General features: G+C 35.6%; 2 protein-coding genes across 2 annotated transcripts; both read right to left on the reverse strand.

The window, feature by feature from the left end:
- Nucleotides 1-331: 331 nt before the first annotated feature.
- Nucleotides 332-1,273, reverse strand: LOC115306930 (olfactory receptor 8K3-like). Its single transcript, XM_029957504.1, has one exon. It carries the CDS (start codon nucleotides 1,271-1,273, stop codon nucleotides 332-334), a length of 942 nt encoding a protein of 313 aa, XP_029813364.1.
- Nucleotides 1,274-16,010: 14,737 nt separating this feature from the next.
- LOC115271748 (olfactory receptor 8K3-like) lies at nucleotides 16,011-16,952 on the reverse strand. The gene has a single exon (XM_029914687.1). The coding sequence runs from the start codon at nucleotides 16,950-16,952 to the stop codon at nucleotides 16,011-16,013; it is 942 nt and encodes a 313-aa protein (XP_029770547.1).
- Nucleotides 16,953-23,175: the final 6,223 nt, after the last annotated feature.

Raw genomic sequence — 23,175 nt, forward strand, 5'->3', positions numbered from 1 at the left:
TCTCCTTTTGTTCCTTCTCTTCTTCCTCACTCCTGCATGGCATTTCCACTCTTTTACCTGCTTCTATGGTATATGGTGTCTTAACCAATTCCACATACTATAAATGGTACCTAATTATTATATTTAAAATGCATCTCTCCCCCTCAAGGAAGGCAACTATCTTCCAGTTTTGTATGTATTTACAGCACATAAAAGTGTGACTGGCACTTGGAAGACAACCTCTAAATGTATGTCGAACACATTTTTGTTTGCTATTACTTATTCTAGGGACATACAGAACAAAATTTGAAGCTCAAATTCTAATTTATGGTGATCATATCATATCTAAACTTTAAGGAAAAAGATTACATAGCTTTTTCCACATTGTTTGTACTGCATATTTTACATCTTTGTTCCTCAAGCTATAGATCAAGGGATTCAACATAGGGATGACAAGGGTGTAAAATATGGATGCCACTCTATCAGTGTCAAAGGAATGACTGGACTCAGGTTGCACATACATAAATATCAGAGTCCCATAGAACACTGTGGCCACTGTCAGGTGGGATCCACAGGTAGAAAAAGCCTTGTGCCTCCCCTCAGCAGAGTTCATCCTGATGATGGCTGCCAGGATCAGCAAGTAAGACACAAGAACTATCAAAAGGGAGAAAATCAAATTAAAGCCTGCTAAGATCAGTATAATCAATTCAATTTCATGTGTATTTGAGCAAAGCAAAGATATCAAAGGGAGACTGTCACAGTAGAAATGACTAATGACATTGTAGCCACAGAAGGATAAACTAAAAATCTTTATAGTGACTAGAAGAGACACAAATGTGCTATAGAGATAGGGGATTGCCACCAGCACCTGACACACCCTTTGTGACATGATGACTGGATAGAGCAGAGGGTTACAGATGGCCACGTAGCGGTCATAAGACATTGCTGACAGAATGAAAAGTTCACTAATGATGAACACAAGAAAGAAAGCTAGCTGGATAGCACAAAAACAATAAGAGATTGCATTTTGATCCACAACAAAATTTACTAACATTTTGGGTCCCACAGTTGTTGAATAACCCAAATCAGTAAAAGCCAAGTGCTTGAGGAAGAAGTACATGGGTGTTTGTAGCCGGGAGTCCACCGTGGTGAGGATGATCATGCCGAGGTTGCCCACCACTGAGACTGTGTAGATGATGAGAAAGAGTCCAAATAACGGAGCCTGCAGTTCAGGACGATCTGTGATTCCCATGAGAATGAATTCATTCAGCACTGTCAGGTTGTGCTTTTCCATCCAGATTTAGTAGGAAATCTATTCTGGATAGATACGTCATCAGAGTCAACAGGTTTCATGTTCTATCTCCCCGGAGAGGTTTTAGTATGCCAAACTAGTATAAGTAAGATACATCTAAACTGTTCAATTTAGGATATTTGAAAACAAATGATCTATCACAAAGACCACTATACATACTTAGAGAAAGAAAGCAAAATGGAAATAAATGACTGGTTCTCCTTTTTATTATTTTTTTTTTGTTTACTTATTTTTGAGAGAAAGAGCAACAGAGTATGAGTGGGGGAAGGTCAGAGAAAGGGAGACACAGAATCAGAAACATGTTTCAGGCTCTGAGCTCTCAACACAGAGACTGACACAGGGCTTGAACTCACAGACTGATAGATCATGACCTGAGCCAAAGTTGGACAATTAACTGACTGAACCACCCAGGAGACCCTGACTGGTTCTCAAAGGAAGCCATTTTACTCCACAAAGAACATTTTCCATTGTCTAGGAATATTTTGGTTGTCTCATCTGGGAGTTGGGATTCTACTGGCTTCAAATGGTTAGACACCTGTTAAGCTGCTAAATATCTTACTATAACCAATATCTAAACCATAAAAATATTCAGCCAGGAATAACAACAGTAACAAAGTTAAGAAACCCTGATGATATAATTAAATAGATGAGACACACACACACACACGCACACAGATGATAAATTAGTAGATAGATGATAGATAGATAGATAGATAGATAGAGGATAGATGGATCAATAAATGATAAATAGATAGAGGTACATAGACATGAATATTAAAGCAAAAATAAAAATCAAGTTAAAAAATTTAGAAATCAGATATATGGGTGATTATTTTACTATTCTTTTACATATTATTATTTCTATGATTTATATGATACAGTCACAAGATGACATTCATAATATACATCAATCACATGGCCTAATACATATATCAATTACATAATAAAAATTTTAAGCCACAAATTTTCCAAAAGCATAAAACCCACTACTCAAAACATGGTCCTATTAAAGGTATTATTATTATGAAAGTGGTTGGGAAGTTAACATACTTGACAGATATTTGACAGGTGTATGAAAAAAAAGTATGACAGATCACAGTGGGAATTAGTTTTTATATGGTGAAACATACCAGGAGATATATGAGAATAAAAGTCTACATTAGACTAAAACTCTCATATACAAAGTTGGCATTTCCTTGAAGAGCTTCTGTGTACAAAATGGCTGGAAATAGTTTGCAAATATCAAGTACATTGTGGGTTTTTGTTTGCTTGTGTTTTTTCTTAAGTTTATTTTTTAAGTTTATTTTCATTTATTTTGAGACACAGTGAGTCAAGGAAGGGGCAGAAAGAGAGGGAGACAGAATCCCAAGGAAGCTCTGTGCTCTCAGCACAGAGCCCCAGGTGGGTCTTGAACTCACAGAACCAGAAGATCATGACCTGAGCCAAAGCAAGAGTTAGACACTTAATCGACCCAGCCACCCAGGCATCCCAGCTTGTGTGTTTTAATAGTGACAGTAACTTACCTGAATTGTTTCTATTTTATTTACTTATATGCCTACGCATTCTCTGGACTGGGACTTAAAGTCTTTGTCAGGGCTATAGTGTGAATAGATGAGAAACTGGTTTAGGAGACACCTCACTACCTATTCCATGACAAATTTTGGACAATCATGTTGTGACTCCTTGGATTACTTACCTTCTAATTTTTGTCTCAGTTTTAGGCATGACTTAATATAAATTATTTGAATATAAATTTGCTTAAAATATTATTCCTCCCTTGGGGCACCTGGATAGCTCAGTCAGCCAAGTGTTCAACTCTTGATTTCAGTTCAAGTCATGATCCCAGGGCCTTGGGATGAAGTTCCATGTCCAGCTCCCTGCTGGGTGTGGAGCCTGCTTTGGAGTTCCTCTCTCTCCCTCTCCCCACCCCCCAAGTCCCCAGCTCATACTCTCTCTCTCTCTCTCACTCTCTCTCTAAGAAACAAACAACTCTTTTCCTTATGGCATTCCCATTAAAATATAGAAGTACTAACTTGTATGTAATACATCATATATACTTTATCAAGCAAAAAAGTAAGGAAACATGGTGAAATTGAGAGGAGACAGAAAGGCTGGTACCAGAAGGTTCACATAAAGAAATTTAATGTAAAATCACTTTGAATTTTAGGGTAGAATGCTTTAAATAAAAAATATTGAGAGTCACTGTGATACACAATACCATAGAAAAAATATAATACACTAAAAATGAGATATACATGGATTTCTGAATGTGATTTGAAATCTTTCTCTACATTAAGCCCGCAGAACACCCTTCAACCTATTGTATAGCACGCAACAGAGATAAACATGTACGTAATCACATAAAATGTATCTAAATATCCTAAATACCCAGAGATAAAAAATTATGCTGGAGTGGAAAGCAGATGGCCTGTTAAGGTAAGAGAATAAGTTTTGGTTTAAAAAATTGTGGGCAACAATGCTTCTGTTTAGAAAGGAAAAAAAAAAGGAACTGATATTGTCTGAAATAAAATTGCAAGTCAGAAGTCCCTGAGACAAAATATACAATTTCACAACATTAAATATAAAGGTAATTATGTGTAATTTCTCCTTAACTTACCTGAACCTTCTTTATATGTTTGTGACCTCTTGATACTCTACACCGCTCTGATGCACACACTTTTCTTAGGACAGAAATATGATCATGTGTATCAATAGATGACAATTTTAGAGAAATATTCAGTAAGTGAAATCAAAATGCAGTATACATCTTGGGTTTTGCGTGTTAGCTTCTTTCTGCTTTGTTTTGTTTTCCCTTAAAATCAGAGAAGCCTAAAAAAATAAATAGCACTTTTTAAGTACCAACTTTTCTATGAGGTGGAGGAGATTGAAAGTATTTCGTCTTACCAGATTTAGAGTTCTATAAAAAGAATCAAATAGGAACAGCAGGTTGGCTCAGTCAGTTAAGTGCCACACTCTTGATATCTGCTCAGGTCGTGATCCACAGGTGGTGGGATCGAACTCCGGGTTGGGCTCTGTGCTGAGCAGGGAGCCAGGTTGGAATCTTCTCTCTCTGTCTCTCTCTGTGACTTTCATTTACACACACACTCTCTCTCAAAATAAATAAATACTTTCAAGAAAGAATCAAATTGCTCCTTCATAGTTTATGATGTCTGTCGAATATTTGATTTTTATTTATTTATTTATTTATTTATTTATTTATTTATTTGTAATTTTTATTTTAGATAGAGGGAGTTCAGCAGGGAGCACAATATGGGGCTGAATCCCATGATCCCAGGATCATGACCTGATCTGAAATCAAGAGTTGAATGCTCAACCAACTGACCCATCAAGGTGCCTGATATTAAATTTTTAAAGCTGTATAATTAAACTCATTTTCTGTCAGATTCTATTGGAAAATAAATAACATTCTGAACATCTTTCCATTACCATAAAATTTTGTACATAAAGGTCACCTAATTCCAAATAAGGCTTTCAAACTTCAAGTGAAGTGACAATCTCTTTTTTCTTTCAAGAAAGATAAAAAAAAGATAAAAAAATACATTTATTTAAATAATCCTCATAAAATCAGTTTTGAGAGAATTACATTTAATGTCTAGAATCTTTAAATAAGTATTTTGAAAGATTAGAATCAGAGACAATACCTGTGTTTATTAATTCTGCCAATTGAAAAATGACCTGTCTCTTCAGCTGTGCATGGTTCACTCTCAGTTTTGGTCTCCATTTAAGATAAAATTATTCATATTAAACATGAGTATTCTGTAACAGTATGAAGTTTCAAAGATGCACAGGAGTCTTGGCCTTTCACCATGTGAAAACGTTCGAAAAAATAATACGAAGGATAAAAAAAGTAATTCTACTCCTGCTCAGGCACTGTGGTTACTGGAAGGCAAATCAATGAAAGCAGAAATGGTCACCTTTTGCTAGGGTTTTGCCATGGAGTTAATGTGGAACTTACCAGATGTCACTGACATATTGTGGATATTTGGTAGTATGAGATGCCACACAGATTTTCTGTTGTTTTTGCCCACAATGGAGCCTCTGTCTGGTATTTCTTAACATGGCATATTGAGAACAATTTATGGGTTCCCTTCACCTTTGGAAACTCTCCCTTGGGAGATGCTGAACAATTTGTGTATGCTGGCTAAAGCATATGAGAGCATTAAGGAGTGCCTGGAGGTTGTCCATTAACAGGCAGAGGTAATTTGTACTCACCAGGGAATAAATTATGTATGTATGTATGTATGTATGCATCTCTCTCTCTATCATCTATCATTTATATCACTATCCTCTATCTATGTATCTATGTATGTATCTATTATCTGTCTATCATCATCATCAGTCTATCTATCATCTACCTATAATCTGTTTATCATCTATTTAACTATTTATTTATTTATTTATGTGTATTTTCCTCCTAATTTTTACTAATACTTAACATTTCAATTCGCTGCAGAGGACTCTTGATAAAATGTCATATATTTAGGGCAGGCTTATCAGGAGTCCCCATTTCCACAGGTCTCCTCAAAGTGGTGACATGGTTGATAATTGATAAATTCTGTTCTGCGGTGCCTGGGTGGCTCAGTCGGTTAAGCTTGTGACTTTGGCTCAGGTAATGATCTCACTGTTTGTGAGTTCAAGCCCCATGTCGGGCTCAGTGCTGATAGCTCAGAGCCTGGAACCTGCTTCGGATTCTATGTCTCCTTCTCTCTCTGCCCCTTCCCTACTTGTGCTCTGTCTCTGTCTCTCAAAAATAAATAAATGTAAAAAAATAAAAAAAAGATAAATTCTGTTCTATTAAATTATTTTAAAATTTTACATGGGATAAAAATCATATATTAAGCAACTTTCATGTGTTGTGCTCTTGCATTTCATTTTGTTTTCATTGTTATTCTTTCCAAGGCAGAAACTCACTGTGTATTCTTGTCATTGCATAGTGAGTTGCCATCACTGACTAGTTACCACTTCTGGTTTGATTTTGTTTTTGTCTTTAATTTCACAGTGCAACATTTTTTCATTCCCTTGGGTACAAATCATTTCTATTTTTCTTTCCCACCTTGAAACATGCTCTTTTGTACTTGATATTTGCCTAGCTTATCAAGTTATTCTTGCAAAAATATAGTATTTTACATATAAATAACTGTGTTATATTTCTAGAAATTTTATTGCTGCATTTGTCACTTTAATTACTTGCTGTGCATAGATAATATGACACTTTGTGCTTCTTTCTGTATTATAATCCATGATGCAAACTTAACAAATTTTACTTATTTTTTTATTGATAAATATGTGTCTAATCCTCAGCTATTGCCAACAATATCATTACAGTATACAGCCTCAATGAACAGCCTGAGATTGTTCCTTTAAAAATTACATCTATGGGAAGCCTATGTGGCTCAGTAGGTTAAGTGTCCAACTCTTGATCTTGGCTCAGGCCATGATCTCACATTTCATGACATCAAGCCCCGTGTCAGCCTCTGCACTGACAATACAAAGTCATTGGGATTCTCTCTCCCTCTACTCCTCTTACCTGCTCATTCCCTCTCTTTCTCTCTATCCCTCATCTATCTATCTATCTATCTATCTATCTATCTATCTATCTATCTATCTATCTATCTATCATCTATCTATCTATCATCTATCTATCTATCATCTATCTATCTAAACATAATTATAAATATATAAACATAAATATTTATGTATGTATTCTTGATAAAAAGTAGAATAGACTTAATAATTTTCTTAAAATTTTCAGACATATTATCCCATCTAAAATATATGGGATATATTCCATCTTACAATATGTACTTTTATTAATGAAAACAAGATGTATCTTGGATCTTCCCTTTCATGTCAGGTGTATAAATTACACCCTTCTTCTTAATTGTGGATTTACAGTATTATAAGCATCTTTTATAAAATGTATTATACTGCTTCTTCCCTTTTTTACTCAAGTGTGACTTCACTCTCACTGATCTGGATGTCTTTTATTTCTTTTTTCATGTCTGATTGCTGAGGCCAGGGCTTCCAGTATTATGTTAAATATTAGTAATAACAGTAGACATCTCTTTTTCCTGACTTTAGAGGAAAAGCTCTCAGTTTTTCCCTATTGGGTATGATAGAAAGGCCATAAATATGGCCCTTATTATGTTGAGGTGTGTCCCATCTGTCCCTCCTTTGTTGGGGGTGTCTACTATGGATGGATATTGTACTTTGTTAAAAGTTATTTCTGCATCTGTTGAAAGACTTATGTTGTTCCCATCCTTTCTTTTATTTATGGAGTGTATCACACTGATTTGCAAATATTGAACCACTCTCACAGCCCAAGAATAAATCCCACTTGTTCATGGTGAATGATTCTTTTAATGAACTGTTGGATTCAATTCACTAGTAATTTTTTTGCAAATTTTTTCATTCATAATCATTAAGGATATTACTCTATAATTCTCTTTTTTAGTAAAATTTTGTCGAATTTTTGTATCAGGGTAATGCTGACCTCACAGAAGGGATTTAAGTGTTTTCCTTCTGTTTCTTTTTTTCTCTTTTTTGTTTTGGAATGGTGTGAGAAGAAGAGGTAGTAATTCTTCTTTACATGTTTGGTAGAATTCCTCTGTGAAGCCATCTGGTCCTGGACTTTGGTTTGTTGAGAGCTTTTAATTACTGATTCAATTTCTTTTTTTGGATATCAGTCTGTTCAAGTTTTCTATTTCTACCTATTTCAGTTTGGGTAGTTTATATGTTGCTAGGGATTTATCTGTTTCTTCCAGGTTGTCCAATTCATTGGTAATGTAATTTTTCATAATATTCTCTTATAATTGTATATCTGTGCTATTGGTTGAGATATCTCCTCTCTTATTTGTGATTTTATTTATTTGGGTCCTTTCTCTTTTCTCTTTGATAAGCCTGGCTAGAGGTTTTTCAAGTTATTACTTTTTTCAGAGAACTCCTGGTTTTATTGATCTGTTCTCTTGTGCTTTTTTGTTTGTTTGTTTTAGTTTCTATACCACTTTTTCTGCCCTGCTCTTTATTATTTCCCTTATACTACTAGCTGCAGGCTTCATTTGTTGTTCTTTTTCTAGTTCAGTTAGGTGTAAGTTTAGATTATTTATTTGAGATTTTTCTTGCTTGTTGAGGTACACCTCTATTGCTAGCTTTTTCCCTCTTATGACAGATTTGCTGCATCCCAAAGGTTTTTTTATCATTGTGTTTTCATTTTCAGCTTCATCATTTTCCATTATTTATCTTTTATATTACTTATTCATTCCTCTGTCTCTTCAATCCATGTGGACATTGTATCCAGTCCTTTTCTTTTTTTTGGTGTGTGTATTTATTTATTTTAAATGTATTTTACTTTTATTTATTTTTTATTATTTTCCTTTTTTTCTTTTATAGTTTAATGTCAAGTTGGTTTCCATATAACACCCAGTGCTCATCCACACAAGTGTCCTCCTCCATGACCCTCACTCCCTTTGTCCTCTCCCCCTCCCTCATCAGCCCTCAGTTTGTTCTCTGTATTTAAGAGTCTCTCATGTTTTACCTCCCTCCCTCTCCCCAACTATTTTCTCCCTTGCCCTCCCCCATAGCCCTCTGCTACATTCCTCCTGTTCCTCTTATGGGTGAAAACATATGGTATCTGTTCTTCTCTGCCTGACTTATTTCCCTAAGCATGACACCCTCGAGTTCCATCCATGTTGTTACAAATGGCCGGATTTCATTCTTTCTCATTGCCATGTAGTATTCCATTGTATATATAAACCACATCTTCTTGATCCATTCATCAGTTGATGGACATTTAGGCTTTGTCCATGATTTGGCTATTGTTGAAAGTGTTGCTATGAACATTGGGGTTCATGTGCTCCTATGCGTCAGCACTCCTGTATCCTTTGGGTAAATCCCTAGCATTGCTATTGCTGGGATGTAGGGGAGTTCTACTGTTAATTATTTGAGGAACACCCACACTGCTTTCCAGAGCAGCTGTACTAGTTTACATTCCCATAAAGAGTGTAGGAGGGTGCCCGTTTCCCCACATCCTTGTCAGCATCCATAGTCTCTTGATTTGTTCATTTTAGTCACTCTGACTGAGGTGAGTGGTATCTCAGTGTGGTTTTGATTTGTATTTTCCTGATGATGAGTGACACTGAGCATCGTTTCATGTGTCTGTTGACCATCTGGATGTCCTCTTTGGTGAAGTGTCTATTCATGTCTTTTGCCTATTTCTTCACTGGATTATTTGTTTTTCAGGTGTGGATTTCAGTGAGTTCCTTATAGATTTTGGATACTAACCTTTTATCTTATATGTCATTTGCTTCTATCTTTTCCCATTCAATCGGTTGCCTATTACTTCTCTTGATTGTTTCCTTTGCCATGCGGAAGCTTTTTATTTTGATGAGGTCCCAATAGTTCATTTTTGCTCTTGATTCCCTTGCCTTTGGGGATGTGTTGAGTAGGAAATTGCTGCGGTTGAGGTCAAGGAGGGTGTTTCCTACTTTCTCCTCAAGGTTTTTGATGGTTTCCTGTCTCACATTGAGGTCCTTCAGCCATTTTGAGTTAATTTTTGTGTATGGTGTAAGAAAGTGGTCTAGTTTCATTCTTCTGCATGTTGCTGTCCATTTCTCCCAGCACCACCGGCTAAAGAGGCAGTCTTTTTTCCATTGTATACTCTTTCCTGCTTTGTCAAAGATTAATTGGCCATACTTTTGTGGGTCCAGTTCTGGGGTCACTATTCTATTCCATTGGTCCACATGTCTCTGTTTTTGTGCTGATACCATACTGTCTTGATGATGACAGCTTTGTAGTAGAGCCTAAACTCTGGGATTGTGATGCCTCCCGTTTTGGTTTTCTTCTTCAATATTACTTTGGTTCTTCAGGGTCTTTTGTGGTTCCATACGAATTTTAGCATTGTTTGTTCTAGCATTGAGAAAAATGCTGGTGCAAGTTTGATTGGGATTGCATTGAATGTGTAGATTGCTTTGGGTAGAATTGACATTTTAACAATGTTTATTTTTCAGATCCATGAACATGGAATGTTTTTCCATTTCTTTGTGTCTTTTTAAAATTTTTTATAAGTTTTCTATATTTTTCATCATACAGATCTTTTACATCTTTGGTTAGGTTTACTCCTATGTATTTTGTGGGTTTTTTTGTGTGCAATTGTGAATCAGATAAGTTTCTTGATTTCTCTTTCTTTTGCTTCAGTATTGGTGTATAAAAATGCCACTGATTTCTGTATCTTGATTTTGTACCCTGAGACATTGCTGAATTCATGGATCAGTTCTACTAGGCTTCTGGTAGAGTCAGTCAGGTTTTCCATGTAGAGCAGTATGCCATCTGCGAAAAGTGAAAGTTTGATTTAGTCTTTGCCAATTCTGATGCCTTTTATTTCCTTTTTTAGTCTTATTGCTGATGCTAGGACATCCAACACTATGTTAAACAACAGTGGCAATAGTGGACACCCCTGTTGTATTCCTGATCTCAGGGGGGAAGCTCTCAGTTTTTCCCCATTGAGGATGGTATTAGCTGTGGGCTTTTCATAAATGGCTTTTATGATGTTTAAGTAAGTTCCTTCTATCTTGAATTTCTCGAAGGTTTTTATTAAGAAAGGATGCTGTATTTTGTCAAATGCTTTTCCTGCATCTATCGACATGATCATATGGTTTTATCTTTTCTTTTGTTAATATGATGTATCACATTGATTGATTTGTGAATATTGAACCAGCTCTGTAACCCAAGAATGACATCTAGTGTTTTTTAAATCTACGTTATTGCATTTGTCATTGCTTGATTATTTTTTAACTCTTTTAAGTGTCTCCCTGATGTGTTCTATGCTTTTCTCAAGCCCAGTGAGTATCTTTATGATTGTTCCTTTAAATTGTGCATCAGTCACATTACTTATGACTTTGTTAATTAGATCTCTGGCCATAACCTTTTCTTGTTTTTTTTTTTTTTCCCCTTTGAGGATCAATTCCTCCATCTTGGCATTTTGTCTAAGTCTCTGTCTTCTTCTGTACATTAGAAAACATTGTTATGTTTCTTATTCTTGAGAGTAATAGCTTTATGAAGAAGAGGTCATATAGTGTCCAAGGCCTGGAGCTTCAAGAAGTGTCTCTGGAGTGCGCTGCATGCCTCTACTATTGTGTTTTGGCTGCTTTATCCTTCAGGCAAGTCATCTTGCAGAGACTCCTTACCTGCAGTGGATCATGTTTGGAACTTGGCCAGAGTGTTGTGAGTTTTAGCTGGGTATGGTCTGATGGGCCACATGTTAGGTTAAAAGAGACCTAATGCTACTTCGACTAGAGTTGAAGCCTTGCAGAACTCTATGGTCAGTAACTGTGGTGTGCATTGTGGGTAAATGGTTGCGCTGGTCATCTGGGGAGAGGTTCACTGTGCTGGTCTTTGGGCACACTTGTCAAGAAAAGCATCACATGCAGAGTGCAGGGGGCATGTGCTTGGTGAAGCAGGTTAGGCATCCAGGGTTGGCACTGTGTTGTTTACTTAAGGTGGTTTATACTGAGGGGTGGGGGAGGAAAATGGCACCTGCCTGCTCTTTTGTTCTAAGAGAGGCAATGCTACATCTCACAGAAGAGCAAACAGTCTTTCCCTGTGTGTCTTAGATTATCCGTAGATCTCACCATCTGCTTGGGGATGTGTGCCTGCCAGGATCTGCTCCAGGAGTAGCGCAGTGCCTCAGGGATCTATTCCCACCAAGCCTATGGACCTCTCCATTTCCACCTGCGGTTTACAAAAGCTCATGAAAATCAGCTCTTCTCATTTTTCCCAGCCTATGGCTTTGGGGAAATGTTCTCCTTGTGTGTATCCATAGTGTACTCAGCTGTCTCTCCCCTCCCTGGGACCAGGGATCCCTCCCCTCTGCAGCACCTCAGATGTTCCTCCCCCCAAACCATGCCTCCGCACCACATACCTTCCTTGATATGGCCTCTTTTTCCTCCTAGCTGTGCAATTTGTTCTGTCAGTCCTTAGGTCAATCTCTTGGATATTCAGAAAGATTTGATTGTTATCTAGTTGTGTTTAGGGACAAGAAAAGCCTAAGGTCCTACTACTATGCCACCATCTTCCAAAATGATGTTTTTAATGCTATCCTTCTTTTACTGAATTAAACTTAGTACCTTCATGAAAAATTAGTTGCATTTTTTATAAAACTCTATTTATGAGTTCTGTATTCTGTTTTATTTATTTATTTATTTATTTATTTATTTATTTATTTATTTATTTATTTTGTTTTGTATGTCTTTTCTTTCCCTAAAGCTACACAGTTTTGATTGTTATCATTATCTGAAAAAACTTACCATGGAATAGAATGTTTTCTTCTGTGTAATCCTATAGTTTTACATGCATTTTAGTTAGGTTAAGTCCTTTATCTTTTATACACATTTAATATGAAGACAACTGCATCTATAAAATATCTTGCTGGTATTTTGTTTTGATTGTATTACCTATAGATATGTTGGGAAGGATTTGTATCTTTAGTAGGTTGAGTTTTCTAACCTATGAACTCAGTATGTCCTGTAAATTATTCAGATATTATTTGATTTCTTTAATCAATATTTTTTTCAGCATTCAAATCCTGCACATATTTTCTGAGTTTTCTTCTAGGTATATTTCATTATATGTGTGTGATTGCAAATCATATTTTAAAATTTAGATTTCTACAAAATATTTGTGTATTGATCTTGTATACTGTCCACTTGCTGAACTCACATTTATGAGGAGATCCCTTGGGCTTTCTGTTAGGCTACACGCCATTTGCACTAGGAACAGTCTAATTTCTTATTCCAAGATGTATGCCTCATTTAAAAATTTTTTTAATTTTTAAAAAAATGTTTAATGTTTATTTACTTTGAGAGAGGGAGAGAGAGAGGAGAAGGGAGAGGGAGAGGGAGAGGGAGAGGGAGAGAGAGAGAGAGAGAGAGAGAGAGAGAGAGAGAGAGAGAGGTGGGAAGGGGCAGAGAAAGAGAGGACAGGGAATCTGAAACAGGTTTTAGGCTCTCAGCTGTCAGCACAGAGCTGGATGCGGGGCTTGAACCCATGAACCGTGAGATCCTGACCTGAGCTGAAGTCGAATGTTTAACCAACTGAGCCACGCAGGCGCCCCTTATTTTATTTTGAGAGAGAACATGAGACGGGCAGAGAGAGCAGGAGAGAGAGAGAAGCCCAAGCAGGCTTTGCACTGTCACTACAGAGCCATATGTGGGGCTTAAACCCATGAAACGTGAGATCGTGACCTGACCTGAAATCAAGAGTCACTTAACTGACTGAGCCACCCAGGTGCCCTTCCAAGCTGTTAGCCTCTTACACCATTTCCTTGCACTATCTGGGATTTCTATGATCTGCTTTGTGTAAATATAGACGAATTTGCATTTGAGATGTTTTCTTATAAATTTAATTTTAGATTTTCTACTCTTCCAAATCTGATGTCCTTGACTCTGCATAATAATTTTGAGTGTTTGGGGCGCCTGGATGGCTCAGTCGGTTAAGCGTCCGACTTGGCTCAGGTCATGATCCCACAGTTCGTGGGTTCGAGCTCCACATCAGGCTCTGTGCTGACAACTAGCTCAGAGCCTGGAGCTTACTTCAGATTCTGTGTCTCCCCCTCTCTCTCTGACCCTCCCCTGCTAACACTGTCTCTCTCTCTCTCTCTCTCTCAAAAAAGTAAATAAAAACATTAAAAAAATAATTTTGAGTGTCATCCATAGTTTTGCATATACTAATAATGTATTACTTTTTGTAGCTGTGTGGTGTACACTTGCTTGTATATTCCATAATGTATTTATCTATTCTCAATTGGAGGAATATTTTGAATTATTTCCAGTATCTGACTGTTATAAATAAGGTTTCCATACTCATACTTGCAATGGAATGTGAATTTCTCTTGGGTAAATACATGTCATTGTAATGCCTAAATATTTCACATGTTTGTTTATTTTTTAAGATGGTGAATAAAAATATAATACTTTTTAATATGGGTTATATATTCATTCCATAATGAAATGGAGAGTAATTTTAAGTGAATTAAATGTATTATCAAAATTTTAAGTCATAATGCTTTCTTTTTCTTTTTTTTTTTTGGCTTGTAATCTGAGAGCTAATCAAAGCACTCCAATATTTATTTTATTTAAAAATTTTTAATGTTTTTAATTTATTTTTGATACAGAGAGAGACAGAGCATGAGAACGTGAAGGGCAGAGAGAGAGGGCGACACAGAATCGGAAGTAGGCTCCAGGCTCTGAGACTTAACCGACTGAACCACCCAGATGCCCTCCAATATTTATTTTAGAAGTGGGATATTGTGTTATGTTTACTCGTGGTTTGTTTTTCAAACCCATATATTTTTAAAATTTCACTGTAACTCTGTCCAACATATATAATCTAAGAAACACATTTGTCTTATATTTATATGTGCATAGTGCATACTTAAATGTATAATTGTTCCTCATGACTAAAAATAAACCATAAAGGAACTGCTGTTATTTATTCTCATATGACTATATGTACACATATATATATATATATTCTTATGAGTTATTTTTATTCAAATTTTATTGGCTTCACAGGTAATTTTATTCCATGATGGAGGATTCAGAAAACAATCCAGTCTCTATAAGATGTAAATAGACTATTGAATGTTAAAAAAATAATCAAAATAATAAAAAATAAGGGGATGTGGGGAGAGTTATGTGAGAAATATGCCCAAAATCTATACAAAGTATATAAATTGCTACATATCATATCACATGTTCAGAGTCCAAATCATGGTATCATCTCCTTTTGTTTTCTCTATAGGGGATCATCAAATTGATGTAGTCAAACAACATATTCTAATCAAAATATAGTATACACTTATTTGAACCAAATTTGTGGAAAGTCAGCCATATGAAAGCGAGTCAATACTAATTTTTGATAGAGTGGACCTTGTATACAAGGGTACAAAAACTAAGATGTGACCTTTACCCAAAATTATCTTTGCTTTTTAGATGCATAAAAATGAGTAACTCTGTTAGACCAAAATGAAGCATTTAAGAATAAAGACCGAGGTGAGAGGGAAATTTAAAATCCCAAAAGCTTCCCATGAAACTTAATTTAATTGCTATATCTGCTACTATAGATAAATAGATGCATTTAGACAAAATTAGGTTCTGTGCAGATCTTCTGGATTGTTGAAATGCCAAGTGTGTGTAGTTTATAGGCTCTCTGGAGCTCCTAAGTGAAAGTAATGGCACTTATGAGGAAAGACCAGGACATAATGACTCCTCATGGAATGAAGATATTGGAGCAAATTCAGATGACTGATTACTTCAAGTTAGTGCAATACACTGAACTTGTTAAAATCTACAATCAACTGTGTTTTAGAAGCCAGTGTAGGCTAAAGAGAAAGAATGTACTTACAGAGAAAAATACATACACATAATACATAGACTTCTTTTTCACTCCCAAAAAACATTCTCACACTCACTCATTGCCTAATTATGAAGCTTATACTCTTAGCTTTCCCTCAAGAATAGACTATATTTGTATTAATTATTCACAGTATATTCAGAACACTTCAAAGTATGACTGGTACATAGAAGTCAATCTCTAGATACATATCTTGAACTCATTTATCCTTGATTATCCCTCTGAAACAATGATTAGAAATGTTTAATGTTGAGAGTTATAATTCATAGGAACCACAAAGTATATATTAAACTTAAGAAAAGGTGCTGCATAACTTTTTCCATAGCCTATGGAAAGCATATTTTACATCTCTGTTCCTCAGGCTGTAGATCAAGGGATTCAACATGGGGATAACGAGGGTGTAAAATATGGCCGCCACTTTATCAGTGTCAAAGGAATGTCTGGACTCAGGTTGCACATACATAAATATCATAGTCCCATAGAACACTGTGGCCACTGTCAAGTGGGACCCACAGGTAGAAAAAGCCTTGTGCCTCCCCTCAGCGGAGTTCATCCTGATGATGGCTGCCAGGATCAGCAGGTAAGACACAACAACCATCAGAAGGGATGATATTAAATTAAAAACTGAGAAAATCAAAATCATCAGTTCAATTTCATGCTTATTTGAGCACAGCAAGGATACCAAGGGAAGACAGTCACAGTAAAAATGATTGACAATATTATAGCCACAGAAGGATGAAGTAAAAATATTTATGGTGACTAACAGAGACATAAATGTGCTGTAGGCATAGACCATTGCCACCAGCACATGACACAGCCTTTGTGACACAATGACTGGATAGAGCAGAGGGTTACAGATGGCCACGTAGCGGTCATAGGACATAGCCGACAGGATGAAAAGCTCACTAACGATGAACATATTGTAGAATGCTTCCTGTGTGGCACACAAATAATAGGAAATTGTGTTTTCTTTCACAACAAAACTTACTAACATTTTTGGCCCTACGGTTGTTGAATAACCCAAATCAATGAGAGCCAGGTGCTTGAGGAAGAAGTACATGGGTGTTCGCAGTCTGGAGTCCACTGTGGTGAGGATGATCATTCCCAGGTTGCCCGCCACTGAGACTATGTAGATGATGAGGAAGAGTCCAAATAATGGAGCTTGCAGTTCAGAACGTTGTGTGATCCCCATGAGAATAAATTCATTCAGCACTGTCAGGTTGTGCTTTTCCATCCAGGTTTCCTAGAACATCTATTCTGGATAGAGATATCATCACAGTCAATAGATACCATGTACTATGTCCTGAGAGAAGTTTTGGTATGCCAAACAAGTATAAATTAGATACATCCAAACTGTCCCATTGAGGATATTTGAAAACAAACCCATCTCCCACATAGAACAAATATATATACGCTGAGAAATGGAAACAAATCAATAGTTCTTGACTGGAGACATTTTACTCCTTAAAGAATGTTTTCCAATGTCTAGTGGCATTTTGATTGTCATATCCAAGAGTTGGGATGCTACTAATTTCTAATTGTTATACACAAGTTATGTTGCTAAATATCATAACATATCTAATATTTAGGCCATGACAATATTCAGCCAGGAATAACAAGAGTAAAAATGTTAAGAAACCCTTTTTATATAGTGAGATAGATAACAGATAGATGTATATATGTTGGATAGATAATAAATAAAAATAAGTAGATATGGACATTAAAGGAAAAAACAAAAAAAGTCAAAAGTTTAGGGATTAGATATATGGGTGTTTATTTTACTATTCTTTAAAGTATTTTTCTTTTTAATTAATTAATTAATTAATTAATAGTTTATTTTCAAGTTGGTTTCCAAGTAACATCAAGTGCTTATCCCAACAAGTACCATCCTCTATGCCCATCGCCCTCCCTTCCCCTCCCCCGTGGTCCTCTGCTAAGTTTCTTACACTTATGAGTGAAAACATATGGCCTTCTCTGCCTGACTTATTTCACTTAGCATGACACCTTCGAGTTCCACCCACATTGCTACAAATGGCCACATTTCATTCTTTCTCATTGCCATATATGATATAATCACAAAATGACATTTATAAAATGCATCAATAATATGACCTAATACATATGTCTATTATATATAAAGGTTTTAAAATGTTTATTTATTTAGTTTGGGAGAGAGTGAGAGAGAGTGAGTGAGAGAGAGAGAGAGAGAGAGAGACAGACAGAGGAAAAGAGAATGTCAAGAAGGCTCAGCCCTGTCAGTGCACAGCCAGATATAGGGTTTGATTTCACAAACCATGACCTGAACTCTAAATCAGGAGTTGGACACTTAACCAACTGCAGAATCCAGGTGTCCCTATAATAAAAAATGTAAAACCACAAATTCCCCAAATGCAGAAAGCCTAGTACTCAAAACATGGTCCTTTGACAAATATGGTGCCTAAGGTGAAAATGACTGAAAAGTTAGCACACTTGACAGATATTCAACAGCTGTATGAGAAAGAAAAGTAGAACATTCACAGTGGAAATTGGTTTTGTTTATATGGTGAAATATACCAGGAGATATAGTTTCAACCATATCTCAATTTATAGTATATACAAAGGTTTGTTTTGGGCAAAAGATGCAAGTTATCTTAAAGTTTTTGTTCTTATATATAAAATTAGTGTTTACTTGATGAGTTTTAGATAAAATAAATGAAGTTCCAATAACTTAAGGTGCCTTTGTTATCTGGAAATAGTTCTTAAATATCAAGTACAATGGGTTTTTGTTTGCTTGCTTGCCAGCGTGGTTGTTTCTTTAAATAGTGATAGTAACTTATCTGAAATGCTTCTAGTTTCTTTGCTTATCTACCCACACATAATCTGGATTGGGACTAAGTTCTTGGTCAGGATGTAGTGAGGACATAACTCACTTCCTATTCGATGACAAAATATGAACAATCATGTTGTGACTCTTTGATTTACATATCCTCTAATTTTCTCATCAATTTTAGTATCATTTTATTTTTTTATGAGGAAAAATTTTTTATTCTTTTTTTAATTTTATTTATTTTTTTACTTTATAAAGTTTCATATTTTTTTAACATATGCAATTATTTTCCATCATTTACAATATAGTAGTTGCAATGACACTCCAAACAGAAAAGCAAAGTAAAAAATCAAAACACCAACTTCTGCTTCATGTAATTAGACTTATACAGAAATTAGAAGGTTAAGTAACAACTAGTTAATCACCTATAATCATCCATTTCCTACATAAAAGGTAGCTACTTTTTTGCATGGACCTCAAGCATATTGTAGTATAGAGGTGGAATTTAAGGAAAGGTATTAAACAGGCTGTATTGTAGCTTATGAACAAGTAATAAATTGCATCATGTATCTTGAATGTATCATAGATAAGCTGCTATATAACGATTGCCACTTCAGATAGCTGTGAAATTAGATGAGTATCATTTTAAAATAAGTGATTTTGATATAAATTTGCTTCCTCTTGTGGCATTTTTATTAGAATAGAGACATACTAACTCACATGTAACAAATCAGATGCACATTATTAAGCAGGAAATGAAAGGAAAATGGTAAATTTGGAGGAAAGGAAAGTTACAGCAGTGATTTGACAAAGTGAAGTTTCAAAAGAATTCCCTTTGAATTAACAGATATAATGCTTAAGGGAAAATAAAAGTTGATGTCATCATGATATACAGTAGCTTAGAGACAAAATACAATACATTAAAGAGGAGATATACATGGATCCCAGGATGGGAATTGAAATCGTTCTCTCCACTAAGTCCACAAAAAGCCCTTCCAGCTGTGATATAGCACCTAATGCAGATAAACATGTATATAATTCCATAACAGGTATCCTAATATCCCAAAATGCCACAGATAAAATATTATGCTAGAGTGGGTGATGGAGGGCAAGTTAAGGGAAGTATTTTTGGTTTAAGAAGTTGTGGGCATCAATTCTTCTGTTTAAAAAAAGGGGGGGCTATAGTACTGTCTGTAATAAAATTATAAGTCAAGAGAGAAGTCCCTGAGGAAGCTATAAGCAGACAAAAACATACAATTCCACAACATTAAATATAAAACTAATTATATGTAACTTTCACTTAACTTACCTGAGCCTTCCTTAGACATTAGTGACCTTTGGTATTCTCCACTGCTCTGATGCACACACTTTTCTTAGAACAGAAATATGATAATGTGTATTAGAGGATGACAATATTAGAGAAGTATTCAGCAAATGCAATAAAAAGCAGTAGAAAACTTGGGTTTTGCTTGTTTGTTTCCACATTGTTTTTTTTTTTTCCTTCACAGTCATGGGAGGCTTAAAATGTAAACAGTATTTTTTGAGTTCCGATTTTTCTATGAGGTGAAGAAAGATAAAGGCATTTCCTCTCACCAGCTTTGGAGTCTATAAAAAAGAATCATATTATGTTTTCATAGTTTACTGCCTCTGTTGAATATTTGATATTTAATGTTTAAAGCTATATTCTTTGAGATAATATACCTGCTTTCTGTCAGATCCTCTGGGAAAGTGAAGAACACTCTGTACATCATTCCATTACCATAAAACTAATTATTGAAAGTCTCCAAATATCCAAATAAGACTTCGCACACCACATTGTTAGGTGACAACCTCTTCTTTACTTATCAAGACATCACATGACAATTGTATTTATATATTTAATTAAAAAGGACAGAAACCATATGTTTGCACTCATAGGTCTAGCAGGAAAACAGGAAAGACCTAATGGAGAACCAGGGGGAGCGGAGGAGGGACAGAGAGTTGGGGAGAGAGAGGGATGCAAAACTTGAGAGACTATTGAATGCTGAGAATGAACTGAGGGTTGAAGGGGAAGGGGGAGGGGGGAAGAGAGGTGGTGGTGATGGTGGAGGGCACTGAAGGGGAAGAGCACTGGGTGTTGTATGGAAAACAATTTGACAATAAAATATTATGAAAAAAAAAGCTCATAAAAAATCATTAAATACAAACTTATTTTTGAGAGAATCACAAGAAATGTCCAGAGTCACTAAATAATAATTTGGAAAGACATCAAAATGACAGATACGACCTGTAGTTTCTTAATTTTGTCGAATTAAAAAATTCATGTCTCTCCAGCTATGTACCATTTGCTCCTAGGGTTTTTCTCCAGTTGAGGTAAAACTACTCATATTGAAAGTAAGTGTTGTATAGCAGTAAGAAAATGAAGTTTCAAAGATGCATTAGCCTCTCACCATGTGAAATCATTCAATAAATTAGTATGAAGGAAACAGGAGGTAATTCCTACTCTTGCTCAGGCACTATGGCCACTGGGAAGCAAAGCAAATGAAAGCAGAAACGGTCACATTTTGATAGGATTTTGCCATGGAGTTAAAGTGGAACTTACCAAACATCACTGAAACACTGTGGATATTTGGTAGTATGAGACGCCACACAGATTTTCTGTCGTTTTTACCCGTAGTGGAGCCTCTGTCTCATATTTCTTAACACGGCATATTGAGAACAATTTATGGGCTCCCTTGACCTTTTGAGTCTCTTCCTTGGGAGATGCTGATCAATTTGTGTATGCTGGCTAAAGCATTGAGAGCATTAAGGAGTGCCTGGAGGTTGTCCATTAACAGACAGAGGTAATTTGTACTCACCAGTGAATAAATTATCTGTTGATTGACCTACCTATTATCTATGCATCTATGTATCTATGTATCTATTTATGTATCTATCTATCTATCCATCAAATATGTTGTCATCTACAATCATCCATCTCTCTATTATCATCTATATACAATTGTCTATATCTCTCTATCATCTATAATCTATCATTATCTACCATTTATTATCATTATCATCTATATTCAATCACCTGCTTTTTATCTATCATTTAACTATTTCACTCCAATTTTCAACCTTATTTATCATTTCATTTGCACCACATAGCACTCTTTTATTTAAATTTTTTCAATGTTCATTTATTTTCAAGAGAGAGAGAGACAGAGTGTGAGTGAAAGATAGGCTGAGAGAGAGGGAGATACAAAATCGAAAGCAGGTTCCTGGCTCTGAGCAATCAGCAAAGAAGGTGGGTGATGTGAAGCTTGAACTCACAACTCTTAAGATTATGACTCCAGCTGAAGTCAGATACCTAACCTACTGAGCCACCCAGGTGCCCCCACACTGTGTAGGACTCTTGATAAAAGTGCCATATATTTTGGGTAGGCTTATCAGTTTTTCCATTTCCATAGAGGTCTCCTCAAATTTTTGACACAGTGGAGAATTGATAAATTCTGCTCCATTTCACTATTTTAAAATTGTATGTGTAATAGGATGCCTGGGTGGCTCAGTAGGTTAAGGGTCTGACCTCAACTCTGGACTGCTGACAGCTCAGAGCCTGGAGCCTGCTTTGGATTCTGTGTCTCCCTCTCTCTCTCTCTCTCTCTCTCTGCCCTCCCTCATTCATGCTCCATCTCTCACTGTCTCTCAAAAATAAATAAACATTATAAAAATTAATTAAAAATTGTACATGGAATACAAATCATACATTAAGCAAATGTGACATGCTGTTTTTTTGAATTTCATTTTGTTTTTATAGATACACTTTTTTCCAAGGTAGAAATTCCCTGTGTATCCTTCTCATTGCATAGTGAGTGGCCATCACTGACTAGTTACCACTTCTGCTTTGATTTTGTTTTTCTCTTTTATTTCACAGTGCAGGATTTTAGCAATTCCCTTGTGCTCAAGTCATTTCAATTTTTCTTTTCCACCTTGACACATGCTTTGTTGTCCTTGATTATACCTGGATTACCAAGTTATCCTTGCAAAAACATTTTACATATATATAACTGTCTATATGCATTATACTTCCATGAATTTTATTGTTGCATTTGTCATTTTAATTTCATGCTGTGCATAGATAGTATGACATTTTGTGCTTCTTTCTGCATTATAAGCCATGATACAAATTTATCAAATGTCATTTACTTTTTTATATATAGGTGTTGTGTGCCCAACAGAATTACATCATTACAATGTACGTCCTCAATGAACAGCCCTGAGTTTGTTTCCTTAAAATTATACACACACACGTATATATATTCTTGATAAGTGGAAGTTATATATATATATATTCTTGATAAGCAGGAGTTGAATAGACTCATTTTCCTTAATATTTTAGATGTATTATCCCAATATACTCCCAAATTAATAAATGCAAGACTTATCCTGGATGTTCCCTTTCATGTCACATACATAAATAATACCCTTCTTGTTAAACATGCATTTATAGTATTATAAGTATCTTCTTTGTGATTTATTAGACTGCTTCTTACCTTTTTTTTCAAGTTACTTCAACAGCAAATATTTTACTTAAGTAATACTGGTCTGTTTCTTTGGTCAATATTCCTTTGTTTTGGACAAAGAGTAAGCTGTATGTGTGTGTGTAGATGTATATATATGTATATGTATA

This window comes from Suricata suricatta, chromosome 11 (genome assembly GCF_006229205.1).
Source record: "Suricata suricatta isolate VVHF042 chromosome 11, meerkat_22Aug2017_6uvM2_HiC, whole genome shotgun sequence".
Classification (NCBI taxonomy): domain Eukaryota; kingdom Metazoa; phylum Chordata; class Mammalia; order Carnivora; family Herpestidae; genus Suricata; species Suricata suricatta.

What these genes read in the sequence shown, in the direction of transcription:
- LOC115271748 (XM_029914687.1), bottom strand. Translation starts at nt 16,952, where the DNA reads ATGGAAAAGCACAACCTGACAGTGCTGAATGAATTTATTCTCATGGGG.
- LOC115306930 (XM_029957504.1), bottom strand. Translation starts at nt 1,273, where the DNA reads ATGGAAAAGCACAACCTGACAGTGCTGAATGAATTCATTCTCATGGGA.